General features: G+C 43.9%; 3 protein-coding genes across 7 annotated transcripts; 2 read left to right on the top strand and 1 right to left on the bottom strand.

Annotated features, from left to right (window-relative positions):
• Positions 1-688: 688 nt before the first annotated feature.
• On the bottom strand, positions 689-5,036 carry LOC6549419 (chaoptin). Of its 3 annotated transcripts, none has more exons than XM_026980566.1 (10): positions 4,772-5,036; positions 4,463-4,714; positions 4,246-4,406; positions 4,019-4,188; positions 3,357-3,959; positions 3,047-3,301; positions 2,377-2,988; positions 2,227-2,321; positions 1,279-2,166; positions 816-1,209 (listed from the first exon to the last, which is right to left on the bottom strand). In XM_026980566.1, exons 2-10 carry the CDS (start codon positions 4,561-4,563, stop codon positions 816-818), a joined length of 3,279 nt encoding a protein of 1,092 aa, XP_026836367.1. In that variant the 5' UTR covers positions 4,564-4,714; positions 4,772-5,036. The 3 variants fall into 3 exon arrangements, with proteins under 3 accessions (XP_001975652.2, XP_026836367.1, XP_026836366.1); XM_026980565.1 differs by having other exon boundaries at positions 4,778-5,036; XM_001975616.3 differs by having other exon boundaries at positions 689-1,209; positions 4,463-4,987.
• Positions 5,037-5,047: 11 nt separating this feature from the next.
• Positions 5,048-6,992, top strand: LOC6549420 (selenide, water dikinase). The gene is made up of 2 exons (XM_001975617.3): positions 5,048-5,199; positions 5,566-6,992. The coding sequence occupies exon 2, from the start codon at positions 5,578-5,580 to the stop codon at positions 6,772-6,774; it is 1,197 nt and encodes a 398-aa protein (XP_001975653.1). The 5' UTR covers positions 5,048-5,199; positions 5,566-5,577; the 3' UTR covers positions 6,775-6,992.
• A 785-nt stretch (positions 6,993-7,777) lies between these two features.
• LOC6549617 lies at positions 7,778-14,808 on the top strand. 3 transcript variants are annotated; one of them, XM_026979866.1, is made up of 7 exons: positions 7,778-8,017; positions 11,748-11,833; positions 11,899-12,098; positions 12,167-12,372; positions 12,438-13,492; positions 13,837-14,028; positions 14,097-14,808. In XM_026979866.1, exons 2-7 carry the CDS (start codon positions 11,765-11,767, stop codon positions 14,229-14,231), a joined length of 1,857 nt encoding a protein of 618 aa, XP_026835667.1. In that variant the 5' UTR covers positions 7,778-8,017; positions 11,748-11,764; the 3' UTR covers positions 14,232-14,808. The 3 variants fall into 3 exon arrangements, with proteins under 3 accessions (XP_026835667.1, XP_001975654.2, XP_026835666.1); XM_001975618.3 differs by having other exon boundaries at positions 7,778-8,053; XM_026979865.1 differs by lacking the exon at positions 7,778-8,017 and adding an exon at positions 8,179-8,393.
• The last annotated feature ends 21 nt before the right edge of the window (positions 14,809-14,829 follow it).

Below are 14,829 nucleotides of genomic sequence, written 5' to 3'. Positions count from 1 at the left end.
CCGCAGTGGTTCTTCGCCCAGGGCTTCCAATTCCTCCGGATCGGCACAGCATTTCCACGATTCCTGGACACCACCATTATGGTTTCATGGTAATAAAGATCCTCCGGCTGATTAAGGGCATCCGGATAGTTAAGTAGCTGGAGGCTAAACCAACAGTGCTGCCAATAGCGGGTGAGTCAAAACATTTAGATTTAGACTTCAAAATCCGATTAAGATAAGTTGAGTTATGGAGTTTAGAACTTCAGCCTACAACATAATACATCAGAAAAATTAAAAGAAAAAATTTAATGCCACCTTAAAGGCATTGTCAAGACGCGCTATCCTCTGTATGGCGATGGTGATTTGTGAGGCTGCAGTGCTTTCCGTCTCAGTAGAAGCTTGACATATAACGTAAGTTCTATAACGCAAGTAACCTTACTAGATCCCATTCACCAGGAAGGCTCAATAGATGTAAACCGAAGGATCTCATACTTCGATCTCCAATAATAAGGCTCAGGCGTACCCGACCGAATCCATTTTTATTTATTCATTGTTAATCTAAACCCAAAACTCTGGAAGCTGCAACTTTCTAGCTTTTGAAGTTCCTGAGATCGAGGCGTTCATACGGACATGGTCAGATCGACTCGGCTATTGATTCTGATCAAGAATATATATACATTATATGGTCGGAAACGTTTCCTTCTGCCTGTTACATACTTTTTAACGAATCTAGTATACCCTTTTACTCTCCGAGTGACGGGTATAATAAAAAGAGGATATTAAGTTTGAGTTTAGATACCTACTTACTATTTTGTTGCACAGTTTTCCCGTGCTAACTACAATCGGGCAACAAACAAAACGAGTATTATATACAAAAGGCAATGAGGTAGACTACTAGAGGTCCGGGAAACGCCTCCCCTGACCTGAAAGTTTCCGAAGAAGAAAGTCCGCGGTCGCTTCAGGGAAGGTAATTGCTGGCACTGCCCGGAGAACCACTTCCGCGTATTTCCATCGCTGTCCCGGGATACTATACATATCTCAGCGTTATGCAGTTTCTCTTCTCCTAGCGCCGAGAGTTCTTCCACCGGGATCTGGGCAGTACGATTGTTATAGGCATAGTCCGACTGGTAGAGCACATCGTTGTGAATGCTCCGTATATAAACGTGAAAGTCCGAGACGTCTGAAAAGCCGGAGACATACCAGCTTAGGGTCAACATGCCAGCTTTGTTGCTATGGGAAAAATATATGATTTACAAGGGTTATAAGTTACATTAAGTTCAAACTACAAAATATGCATACGTTTTCACTTCTCGGAATCTGACATCTGTAAGCTGTTCATAGTCAATGCCCTTATACATCTCTTGCTCATCCTCGGCGCAGTGCAGATACTCATCGTCTAAAGATATGAGCTGCTTGTCCTTGATCAAAGCCGGCGTTGCGCAGTAAGTTCTCTGCAAATCTTCACTAGCTATCGTTTGCTGCAGCATAAAGTACTTTAGAGGTCGTGCATTGCAACCGCAGTGCAGGGGATTGCCAGCCAGAAGCACTTGACTACCATTCCGCATGCTACCCACTATCGAAGCTGGCACATCTTCCAGAATATTGTTGGTAATATCGACGTATTTGAGGGATTTCACTTTCACCAGATTGGCGAAGGGCAAGTGGAAGATTCGATTATGGGAAAGGTCCAAGCGGCTCAGGTTTTGTGGCAGATCAAAGATGTGCTCTTCAGACTTTAGATTAGACAGATCATTGTGAGACAGGTCCAAACTTTGGAGTGAAGTGAAATTAGAGATAACTCCTCTCCTTAGATCGTTGATCTGATTGTGCGATATATCCAACTTAACTAGCTTTTTAGTACCAAAGGTAATATCATAGGTCAATATTGGCATTAAATTGTAGCTCAGGTTCAAGTTTTTCAGGTTATATGGAATGTACTGATGAGAAGGAAATGTTTTCTTGGTCACAAAACTTATACGATTGTGACTCAAATCTAAGGTTTCCAAGCTGAGCAAATCATCCAGAACACCATTGGTTTTGTTGTCCAATTTGGTAAGGAAATTAAATGACAAATCAAGGTTTCGCAGCGATGGTAAGCCGATAAATATATCATTTTGCAGAGTCTCTATTCCGTTGGATGACAGATTTAAAGTGAGCAGTTGCAGCAGGCCCTCAAAAGCTCGCTTGCTACAAGTTATAAAAGCAAGATTTTATAAAAAAATATACAAATTTTATATAAAAACATACCTTATATCCTTAACTTGATTACCATACAGATTTAACTCAAATAAGACGGGCAGCTTACCAAAGGCACTTCGCTCTAAGGTCGTAATATTGTTGTTCTAAACGAAAAGTTGGATGAGTTCACATTTTAGAATTTTCATAAGATTTGCTCACCTCCAAATATAAGTACTGCAGTGTTGACATGACAGCTACCGCCTCCATTGGAGGCTGACTGATGCCATTGTTTTGCAGCTTCAGTCGTTGCACCACCAACAGACCAGTAAAACTTTCGCCGTTTAGACTGTCCCCCAGCTGGTTATGGCTCAGGTCCAAGTAGATCAGTGAGTTCATCACTGGCCAGGTGCCCGCTGGTATCTGAGTGAGTCTGTTGTGGCTGAAGTAGAGCTCATTTAGTGAAATAGGCAACTGGAAGAGTTTTTCCAGTTGATTGTTATTTAAATACAGCTGTCGCAAGCTGGTCAACTTGGCCAGCGATCCTCGCACCACGGACACCAGTTCATTATGACTCAGATCCATGTCTAAGAGGGTTGGCAAAGTGCCAAACGTCGAGGACTTGATTTCCCTCATGCTATTATAGCTCAGATCAATTGAACGTAGCGAGAATAGGGTTTGAAAAACACCATTAAATACACTGGAGATGTTATTGTGCGAGACATCGATGGTGTGCAGTTCATAGAGTTTCGGAAAACAGTTTTTGGGTATGTCGGTTATGCTGTTGTACGAGGCATTCAATACTTTCAAGCCTGTCATATTTTGGATGGGAATCTGTAGTATAAAATACAAAAATTAGTAATCGTTTAACCTTGAAAGCATTCACTATTACCTGTGCTAGGTTGGTAAGATTGTTAAAGCTCAGCTGAAAATAGGTGGCGAAAGTGGTCTCATCGAAGCTGCGACGCGAAAAGTTGGCCAACCGATTATGAGACAAGTCAAGAACCGTAATGTTAACACAATTTTCAAATGCGGCTGTTTCAATTAGCTCAAGAGCGTTATGAGATACGTTTATGATGGCCTGGTAAATATCTTTGAATGAATTCTTTTCAATCTTGGTTATGTTATTCTCCGCTAAATCGAGCAACTGTAAAGCATCAATATAAAGTCAAAACATCTAAATTTTGTATTAAGAATCGTACCTCCACATAGTTCATCTGGGTAAACATCTGGAACTCGACCTTCTTAAGACGGTTGCGTGCCAAATCAATAGTTCCAATGCGGGCAATCGAGCCGAAAGTACCACGGCCAATATCCGTGAGCACATTATCACTCAGGAAAAGGCGCCGGAGGAAACGCATACCCCTGAAACTATTTGCATCCAGTCGTGATATCTGGTTATGGGACAAATGGAGCACCTTCAGCACCGAGTTTCTGGCAAAAGTTCCACGACTAAGTTCGGTTAGGGCATTATGAGAAACGTTGCACCATCCCAGCTTTGTCAGATCAGCTATGTGCTGTGCCTCCAGCTTTTTAATCATGTTGTGACTTATATCCAGGACCTCTAACTCTCTCAGATTCTTGAACTGGTTGCGTTTCAGATTCTCCAACTGATTTCCGTGCAAGTCGAGCGTTTTCAGTTTCCGCAATGGCTGAAAAGTCTCTATGGGCAGATCACTGAGGTTACCATTGATCACACGTATGATGCCCAGACTATTGGCGATCTCTTGGCCAGCAAATAGATCCTTGGGTAGCTCTTGGAACGCATGGCCGTCGATTACCAGTTCCTTAGTTTTCCCTAAAATCTGTAAAAGGCATATGCCGTTTAGATAACGATGATATCGGTATATAATTTGGTTCTTACGCCGAATCCTAGTTGTCCCACTTGGCTTAGATTTGTGTGGCGTATATGTAGTTGCTCCAAAGTATTATTTACTCCATAAAAAACATAATCCTCAATGGTGGCCAATGGTGTTTCTTCTATGATCAGCATTCGCGCTTTGATATGTGCAAAAAGTGGTCCATATAGACGAACTAGAAAAAGAATTAGATTTGAAACTTTTACAAGTTAATTGGACTGCTAGTACGCACCGAAATGTCCTCTATAGATGGTCAACTCCTCGATGGGCATACCAAAAGAGGCCAAATTCTGGAGGGCTACGGATAAAGTAGCCAAGTTGGTATTTTCGCAGCGAATGTAGAGACCATTATCGCTGCCTTTTACACACTCGCAGGGGTACAAGGCCTTGGATCTGTTGAAAAACATCATATTAATGAAGAAATGTGTAATATTTTCGGGATTACTCACTTTTTGGGGCATTTGAATTCGGGTTCGCCATAGACATATTCCGAACTTGCCAGAGCTATAAAGTGCAGCAAAACGAGACTGCGCAGGCGTAGCTGAATCATGTTTTAACGATTTCGTCACCGTTTTGATTTAGTTTATCCCATGGCCCCAAACCAAGTTCGTTGCTTATGTCTTTTGTGTGGGTTTCGATTTCCAGGATGTTGTTGTTCTTTGTTTTACGATGTTCCGCTCGAATGAATTGGGTTTTTAAGCCTAAGAAGTAAAGTTTACTTGTCTTATCAACGAACAAAGGTAAATGGTTTCTTCTACTTTTACTTTTCGCTCTGCTGGCGCAACAGGTTTTCATGGGCCGCTCTCATGCGCTCTTTATGAGCAGCATTTTGGAGCTCTAACATCGTTTAATTGAATTAACGCCAACTATTTTCAGTTTCCCCCAAAGTCAGGGAACTGCAAACCACGGGTTTCTCTTGGATTCCCCCATTTATGCCGTCGTTTTAACACATTTTTATTTATTTTACCCTTGGCGCACAATGCAATCGATAGATTTTTGTCGAGTTGGCAGTCCTATTAAACTATCGTTGCGGACTATCGGCAAACCGCACATCGAATCGCCCGCACATGGAAATACAACCCTGTTGTGACATCTCGCTCGTTGGAAAAGCAAAAACCAGGCGCAAAATAAATAAAATTTGCTCACGTTACCCTACAATTATCGTTGTACATTCGCACAAGTAAACGTAAGTACCAAGGCACAGCCAAACGCAACAAACCATATGGAATATGCAAAGTTCGATTTTTTTTGGCATTTTACAATTGAAATGAGTGGGCATTGTTCACGTTGATCGCCTCGCCGACAGGGAGAAATACTGACTTCGCCCGTTTTAGCCGCCATCGCGACAACAGCCAATCACAGGCCGCGCTACACACACGCGGCAGAAAATCCGTGTACATACACGTCTGAGCGCTGTGGTATTGGTGGCCGGGGAGAACGCGAGTTACTCGCTGCATAGAGTAGCCCACTATGTGTTTATTGCGCGGCAAAAGTGCGTTAATCGATTGAAACCACTACTTACCTCCTGTTCTTTGCATCCCTCACTCCACAGCTATAAAACAAAATGAGCTACGCCGCTGATGTGCTGAACTCGGCCCACTTGGAGCTCCATGGCGGTGGCGACGCCGAGCTGCGTCGTCCTTTCGATCCCACGGCCCACGATTTGGATGCTTCATTCCGGCTCACACGATTCGCGGATCTTAAGGGACGCGGCTGCAAGGTGCCACAGGATGTGCTCTCCAAGCTGGTGTCCGCCTTGCAGCAGGACTACTCCGCCCAGGACCAGGAGCCGCAGTTCCTCAACGTGGCCATTCCCCGAATCGGTATTGGCCTGGACTGTTCCGTCATCCCACTGCGACACGGCGGTCTCTGCCTGGTGCAGACCACTGACTTCTTCTACCCCATTGTCGATGATCCATACATGATGGGCAAAATTGCGTGCGCCAATGTCCTCAGCGATCTGTACGCGATGGGAGTCACGGATTGCGACAACATGCTGATGCTGTTGGCGGTCAGCACCAAGATGACTGAGAAGGAGCGTGACGTGGTCATTCCGCTGATCATGCGAGGCTTTAAGGATTCCGCTTTGGAGGCGGGCACCACTGTGACTGGAGGCCAGAGCGTGGTCAATCCGTGGTGCACCATTGGAGGGGTTGCCTCGACTATTTGCCAACCAAATGAGTATATTGTGCCAGATAACGCCGTGGTAGGAGATGTCCTGGTGCTGACCAAGCCACTGGGCACCCAGGTGGCCGTGAATGCCCACCAATGGATTGATCAGCCGGAGCGGTGGAACCGCATCAAACTGGTGGTGTCCGAGGAAGATGTGCGCAAGGCCTACCACAGGGCGATGAACTCCATGTCGCGGCTTAACCGCGTAGCCGCACGCCTCATGCACAAGTACAATGCCCACGGGGCCACCGACATCACCGGATTCGGACTGCTCGGTCACGCTCAAACCCTGGCTGCGCATCAGAAGAAGGATGTCTCCTTTGTTATTCACAATCTGCCGGTGATCGCCAAGATGGCCGCAGTGGCCAAAGCCTGCGGCAACATGTTCCAGCTTCTGCAGGGCCACTCAGCGGAGACCTCGGGTGGATTACTGATCTGCCTGCCGCGAGAGCAGGCCGCAGCTTATTGCAAGGACATCGAGAAGCAGGAGGGCTACCAGGCCTGGATCATCGGCATCGTTGAGAAAGGCAATAAAACCGCTCGCATCATTGACAAGCCCCGCGTCATCGAGGTTCCCGCCAAGGACTAGGTCTCCATTGCTTGACCAGTCGCTATTGTCTACCTTAAGTATCGTAATATTAACGTAACTGCTGCTCCCTTCAGTTGTAACCGGCATGATCGGTCTTTGTTTTTTATAAAAAAGCTTATCAACTACAGATTCTCTGATCATCATAATCATGGACGTCTCTACTGCAATACGAGTGAATAAAATGAAAACACTTGACTCTTTTGTATCGAGTAAACGGACGAGAACGTATGTTTCGGGGAATGCGGGGCATCTGAATGAACTTTTTTCAGTAAACTTTGTTATTAAATTGCACCTCACAGCTTGTCAAAAAGTGGAGCATCTTCGGAATATCTTACATTTTGAACAGTCGTGTGTGATTCGATTATTTAATCGAATTATTTGACCTACTAAATAAGTTGTAGAAGGGTTTACTCTCGTATTTACGTTTCGTTAGTACCTCAGCACTTTGGAACCAAAACTCTCTTGATGCAAATTTGAAATTTGTTCGCTAATTTAGATTTTCAGTCGCTCGCTAATGAAATCAGCAGCGCGTTTTGGAAGTCAAATTATTTGAGGCTTGTGTGAATTTTAATCTTTTAGCTTTGTTTTGCAGTTCAAACTTGGGAGCGGGTTATCAGTAAAGTAATTGTCAGGTATCAAGCTAGCAAAAAGAAATAAATGTCATGTTTATTTAACTAAGAAATCCAACGACGTGTGGTAACAGTATTTATTTGAGTAGCGGAATTTTTTTATGTTATTATTAAAGATACACTTTATTAACAGTCGTTTTGGATAATTTTATCCTGAACTTCATTTGAAAATTAAAATTTTATGATAATTTTTGGAGGAACATTTAAAGAACGTGGATTAATTGAAGAGTATTTGGCGTAGGCTATCAGATACACTACCCGGCTAACCTCTATTGCTTGATCCATTGGCATTAGATGCAGAGAGCGAAAAGCTTTGCAAGCTCCGAAAACCAAAACCGAGCGAGAGATGCTCTCGGGCGAACAGGTCTCCGGCAAGTTGCCATCGGATCGGATCGCACTGGTGGGGATCGGGATCGCTGGTGGCAAGTGCGGATCGTGGGCCTCAGTACCGCCCGAGCTAGCGACGCGTTAAGATCCGAAACCGAATCGTAACCACCACGAGAAACTTACACCGTTACACTTTTGTGCTGGGAGCGATCGAACACTAATACACTGACCCACGAATTTTCCGCACATTGAAGAGATTTTCCCTCCCCATTGAACTGTACTTGGACGTACGTTGCGTTTTTGGAGTTTTGGAAAAGTGCACAGTGAGTGCTGCAAGTATTTGTGCCCGAGAGCCACATAGCGATACAAATGGAGATAGATAGATAGCTAGATAGTGTGTGGGCTGTTGGGGCTCTTTGGTCTTTGGAAGACGAGCTCGGAAACCGCAGTTAGAAACTAGTTTTCCCTACGTGTCGTGGTCGTGGTCGCAATCGCAGTGGCTGTGGCGGTGGCAGTCGCTGCCTTACATGAACGTGGAAGTACTCGCTTTTTGAAGTGAAATTCGAAAACGCATCCTCCTCGGCTATGTAGCGATGTATCTGGCGGATCGCTATTGCTTGTGTATCTCTTCTTGGCCAGATGATTCATGTACGGTGGGCACTCGTACGTACACTCGATTTATTTCCCGACGGAACGGCGCAGTATTCAAATTGAAAGAACAGTGGCAGTGAACTAAAAATAGAATTATTTGTTTTCATATACCAACCAACGAAAATGAGAAAAAAAAAAGGAAAACAACAAGAAATAAAATGGCTCGGCAAAAGTCGAAAAGTCTTCGCTCGGAAATTCGCCTAGTAAATGTATCTGTGTATCTCTGCATCTGTATCCGAATCGTACGCTCGCTAAACTTTCGTTTAATTTAGCCAAGTTCAAACGGCGTCTATAGCTTGTTTATGTCCGCCTGACTTGAACTCGTGGATTGTTTTTGGTGCTTTGTGTGGGTGCCACAAATTGGCAACTCGACACACACAGATACGCAACACACTCGCACCGCTGGTAGAACATAAACATATCTACATATAGATAGTGATACATGCCTGGCGCATATATAGTCGTTAGATTTCGCCTACGTTTCGATATTTGATTTTCGGAAATTTCAACAACAGAACGCCAGCAACGACGACAACACCTTCGCTTTTTTTTATTTGGCCATTTCAAACTCGTTGTTAGCCCGATATTTGTTTATTTTACGAGTTTGTTTGGCAGTGCCTACGTATGCTTTATGGCATTTGGCGATCTGTGATCAGCAATCTCGCTTCCCCTTTCCGCAGCCCCGCCCACTTGAGTGGCTTAACCCAAAGCGAAAGCATCCTCTCCCATTCTGTTTGAAAATCAAACTTTCGGAACATTTTTGCCTATGAATATCTATTTTGAATTGATGATCACTTCGATATACCGAACAATTTTAATTTAGATGTACAAACTCAAAATACACGTGCTTGCATCGTGGTGAATCAACAAAATTCCATAAAGTTCTCCGATTTTTCTCTTGAAAATCCTACGTCTTTTAAAAGTGCATATTTTCCACATTTCTATCTGTGAATCATAACAAACATCCCACCTTTTAGATAAATGTTTACCTTTTAAAGTTATTTGTAGATCATTGGTATTTGCTTGAACTTAATGGTTCGAAATCTTTAATCTTAATCAAATAGAAATATCTTTGTATTATTTTCGTATTTGTTTGCGATACAAATGTAAACTACTCCTTCATTTAATGTCCTTACCTTTCATAACTTTGCTTGTTGTTTTATTTCACTATGCAATGTTATCTAATTAGTTTGTTGTTGTAATGCCTTAAAATACTATTAGGTGGTGTGGCTTCTCATCGCTGGCAAACTTTCTAGTGCCTTATAAGATAGTAGGCTAATATTATAAACGAACGCAAGCCTAAACTGGAAAATAGGAAAGTGTGCTTTATTATATATATCGTATATTCGCAAACAAATCTCTCCGTACTGCACTGAACAAAATGAACTAAGACAACTCATATATGTGATCATTGTAAAAATTCGTAATGCCAAGTTTTTCATTCATAAAACTGCAAATCGAATCCAATATGCAGTGGTACTGCCCAAAGTGCTAAACTGGCACGTAGTGGCCAATGGGTTAATGCCGAACGCCAGACAGACAGCAACATGTTTCTTCTCCCCAAAGCTCCAATCCCCCGTATATGAGATCATTTCTGAGCTGCCTGGTGTACACATATGCAAAAACAAACCATGCGCTCCGCTCTCCGGTCACTTGTGTTTGCTTTTGTCGCCAATCGGAGGCCCACCGAACTGCTAAAAACGTGCTGAGATGATCGAGGGAACCGAGTTATATAGCGTGCGTATGTAGTAGGGTATGGTATAGTGGGTTGGGGGCGATGGTGGCGGCGGCATCAATTAGATTTGGCCTTTTATCTATATTCCATTGGGCTATTTTATGCGAGTGTCTGGCTGACGTGAGGCATTATTATTCGTGTTTTAGGTAGCTTTATTTCTTTATTAGCTGTATTCCGTTGACCATATGCCGTGGCATCCCCCATCTCCATCTCCATCCCCCATCACCCATTTCCATTGAAAGGTGACTTATTTAGTTCGCCTTGATTTGATTACTTAAGCTCCAATTTGCGTTGACGTTTAATGCAGTGGCTGTCACAAGCTTCGTCTTATGACATCATCGTTGGTAGTCGGTAGTCGGTCATCCTTCTCGAATTTTTGCATCATCTCCGACTATCTCTCACCCCAAGGTTATCGCTGAAAATGGGAAAAAACTGCATTCATACATGTGTATATACAAATATGCATGTATGTATATATTCCGGGCCAGACAAAAAAGGAGTTTAAGGACACGCCGCCGAAAGTGAAAACCTGTTTGACATTGAAATTTCGACTTTTGCCTCTGTCTTTTGCCTGTTTTGTTCTTCTTTTGTTTATTGCATGTTGTCAGTTCTGAAAATCAATGCCAGCACTTTTGGTTTCTCTGCCAAAGGGTATGATTATTTAGAGGTCCTAAAAATGGGAATATCATCTATTAAAAGATGATATATTTATTATTAATACTTTGCCTTGTAATTTCAGGGTTGTGGGAATTTATTGTTCAAATTAAAAGCTTTTGAAGTGACAAATAAATTTGCTACGATTATTGTAGATATTAACATGGAAATTTATAGCTTTACACGCAGAAAATTGAATCCACTTAAGGAATCTGTAAAGCATTTCATAAGGCCTTATCATTTTGGAATAAATACTTTTTTAAACTATAGAAAAGCTCACTAAGTGATTTAATAATCCGGTTGATAAAACTATAGATCTACTTTGCCAATATAAGCATTTATTAAAGAAGATTAATTATGAAGTAAGAAAATACATTTTGTTATCAATTTAAAGTTCCGTTTATCAGATAAAGATATTATCATAACTTATCATAATCTTAGTGTAAAGCCTCATAATGTCATAGATAATACTAATCTGAAATTGTATATATTTGATATAGATTATAACTACGGAATTCTTAAATCAAGTCTCAACTTATATGGCTAGTGGATGATGAACAGCCCATCCTTACCAAGTAGATTTCAGTTTTGTAGAGCCTGGATCTTAAGAACCATCTCCGCCGCTTTCTAGAGCATTTCATCTTCGCATGACAGACTCCGTCTGTTCATCGCATCCATTGTTGTTTGGCATTCCATGCTCTGTGTGCTCAAGTGATGCCCACTTCAGATGACTTAAGCTTCCATTAATGCGCCAAAAGTTCTCACTTCAGAGTGGCGAATGCGGCCATTTTCGAACATGGATATTTGCGTGGGTGCGAAAAATGCTTGGGATTCTGGCGAACCGCCTTGACGCGAAATCAACCTGCTGTTCGGGGTCGGAATCCGTGATTACGTGTCTCGCAGACACCCACGAGTCGTTTGACTAACTCACACGTAGAATTTGAATAATTTATGAATGATACTGGTTTCCGTTTCAGCTAAAAACTAATTGGAAATGCAGTACTCGAGCAGTTCGGAAAATTACTCATCCTCGTTGCGGGACAAGCCCTCGAAATGGGGCAGGGTGAGCCTTGATTTATTATCCACATCTGATAGTAAATCACTAACACGTCACCATTGATTCCTTAGAACGACAAGAACTACGCCTATAAGAAGTCATCCTATCAATACTCCAGTTCTGGTGACAACAATGTCTCCTATCAGGGCAAGTCCCCCGACCAGAACATAGATCAATTGGATGCCTTGCTGGAGGATCTGAAGCAGGAGCGCCAGATTACCAACAGGGAACGCGATCTGCTGCCCAGCAATGGAACCACTTATAGGACACTGTGAGTTTGACAACGATCTCAAATTGTAGCAACATTCCAATGATTAATGTTTTAATGTTTTGCTGTAGTGAGCGCACTGATCCTTCGGGCACCGTAACGAGGACTACGCGAGTGGTCAAGACCAGCAAACACTCGGGTACCGGTGGCCAGCAGCCATTTATTGATGATGTGGAGACCTTCAGCCCCACCGACTACAGCACCCTTCAGTCCACGGCCAAGTACTCCAGCTTGAAGAGGGATGAGTTTCAGACCAAGGACAAGCCCTATACTCTGGGTAAGAGTTGAAAATCATGCATCTCTAGTACACCATTTAATTTTACGCCATTCCAATCACTACAGCTCACTCGCCCAGTGGTGGACACTACGAGAGCAAGTCGAAGATCTACGAGAGCAATCGCACCATTAACAACAACGTAGAGCTGCTGCCTGCAACTAGCAGCACCCATCAGACGTTGACCAGCGGCACCACCATCGACAAGGAGCTGCAGGACATCGCACTGAGCGATGGCATACTGCCTGCTCCAGGCACCAAGGTGACCACCACGGTGAGGACCTACACGTACGAGATCCCGGCCACTGGGCCCGGCAGCAACACCAGCACCATTAACCGCACTCACACGCTGAACAACTCGAATACGCTGAGCAGCAGCTACAAGCTCCACGAGAGCCACAACTCCAGTCAGAACTTCTCGCAGCTGTCGCCCGTTCCGCACCCACAGCCCACGCAAGTGCCACAGACGGTGGTTTACAACACGGAAAGCTACTCCACGCTGAACAGGAACAACGATCGTCCGGTGGTTAGCAACCAGTCATACGAGATCAGGGAGCACAAGGAGACCACCACTCGCGGCGTGAGCCCACAGCCCCGTCAACTGCCCTTGGGATCGGGTCCGGCAGGAACTCCACCGGGCAATCGTACGGTCATCTACAACATCCACAAGACGGATCACGTCAACACAGTCAATGAGCTGCCACCACAGCAGCGTTATCCGCCGCGCAGTCCGGCTCACAGTCCTAACTACGGCGGACCACACAGTCCACCAATGCAGCCGGGAGTGAATCGCTACTACTACAAGGAGACGGAGACCTCAAACACGGTGAACAGCATCCACGGACCGCCGAACGGTGGACCCTACGAGCCGGGTCTACCTCAGTCCGCTCCCCTGAAGCAGCTGCCGCCCAACAACGCGTATCCACAGCAGCCACAAAATGGAAATGGTTATCCACCAAATTCGACCACTTACAGCTACAAATACTCCTCGACCACCAACACAAACAACCGACGTGGTCCGGACTACGGCTCCCCATCTCCATTCCCCGTGGATGGCGTCGAGTATCCAGTGAATAGCAATCCTCCTCAGCGAGTGGACGATCTGATGCAGTCATTCGGAACTGTAAGTATTCGAAGAATTCTTAAAGACTCGAATTTCTAAATTAAAATTAAACGTAAGTTCAGTTTTTTTGTTCAAACTGTTATCAGTAATAGACTCTTGTTTACAAGTCAGTAATTAAATGAATAAAAACTTGAAGAACTTATGCCACCGTTATCAAGCTGCCTAAAAACGATAGTTAGAGATTACTTTTGTATTAACTCGAAATACCCTAATTAGCACCCTAACATGTTGCAATTGGAAAATGATAAGACTAGTATCACTTTAATGATACCATAAGTGTGATTCAGTGTCAGCGATTTTTATGATTTCTGTTGATTTTACCTCTTTATCATCTCCGTGCTTAGACCACTGACCATGTGGATCGCGTGGGCATTGAGACTCCAGTGCGCAAGCGTGAAATCGAGACGGCAGTTGCCTCGCCCAACCAGCAGCATGTGCCATCCGTGAACAAGGCGGGCAAAGAGGTTTACTATCCACCTGGTCACGACACCATCGTCATGAAGCGCGAGGAGATGCATGCCGGGTCTGCTTCAGGCGTGAGTATTTGATACTTACCCAGCTTACCCCAGAAATATGCCCAACTACCCAAATCTTACATTCGCAGGGTCGCTGGGCCAAGGGATCCGGAATGTACGAGTACGAGTCCGGCTCCAAGTCAAAGACGAAAACCAAGTCCGGCGCCGCCGTGGTGCCCGTGTGCCTGCCCCTCTGCTGTGCCATGCCCTGCTCCATTATGTAGAGGGCGGACATTGCCGGGACATCGTAACTTGTACATAGGTTTCTAATATTTGCCGTTTATAGTTCTAACGCTAAATCCTGCCCCTTGTTTTTGATTGCTCTCTACTAGGTCGTCTAACTTCTATCGGGCTTGCTTGTCAATTGGTTGTACGCGTAATTTGTTTGCCAAATTGTATGTCTATATATCTATACGTTATTGTCTATGTATATAATTTGTGAAGCGTCATCTACGGATGGGCCAGTTGTTATACTATTTTTTTGGATTTGGTAGTTCATCAGCACCCAGTTTGCTCAAAATTGTTGCTCAAGCATTTAAATTCACCAGTGGGATGCCAAAAAAGTTTACTTGATGCCAATTGCCTTAAATTAAATTTGCATACCGCATACCAAACACTAATAAATGAGCCGTGGAATTCAATTCCTCCTATTATTCGTTTCGCCAGCGCCCCCGAATACCCACTAATCATAAACCATAATCGTAACAGCGACTTAAAAGGTAACTCAGTCGTTACAGAGCCATAAATACTATTTCTAATACACGTAGTAACCATAATAAAAAACGAGATCTAACAAACGAAGCGATGAACTTTCTGAGTGCC

The sequence above is a fragment of the Drosophila erecta genome, unplaced genomic scaffold, assembly GCF_003286155.1.
Source record: "Drosophila erecta strain 14021-0224.00,06,07 unplaced genomic scaffold, DereRS2 tig00000092-arrow-pilon, whole genome shotgun sequence".
NCBI lineage: Eukaryota > Metazoa > Arthropoda > Insecta > Diptera > Drosophilidae > Drosophila > Drosophila erecta.
This window is presented reverse-complemented; position numbering and strand designations above follow the sequence as displayed.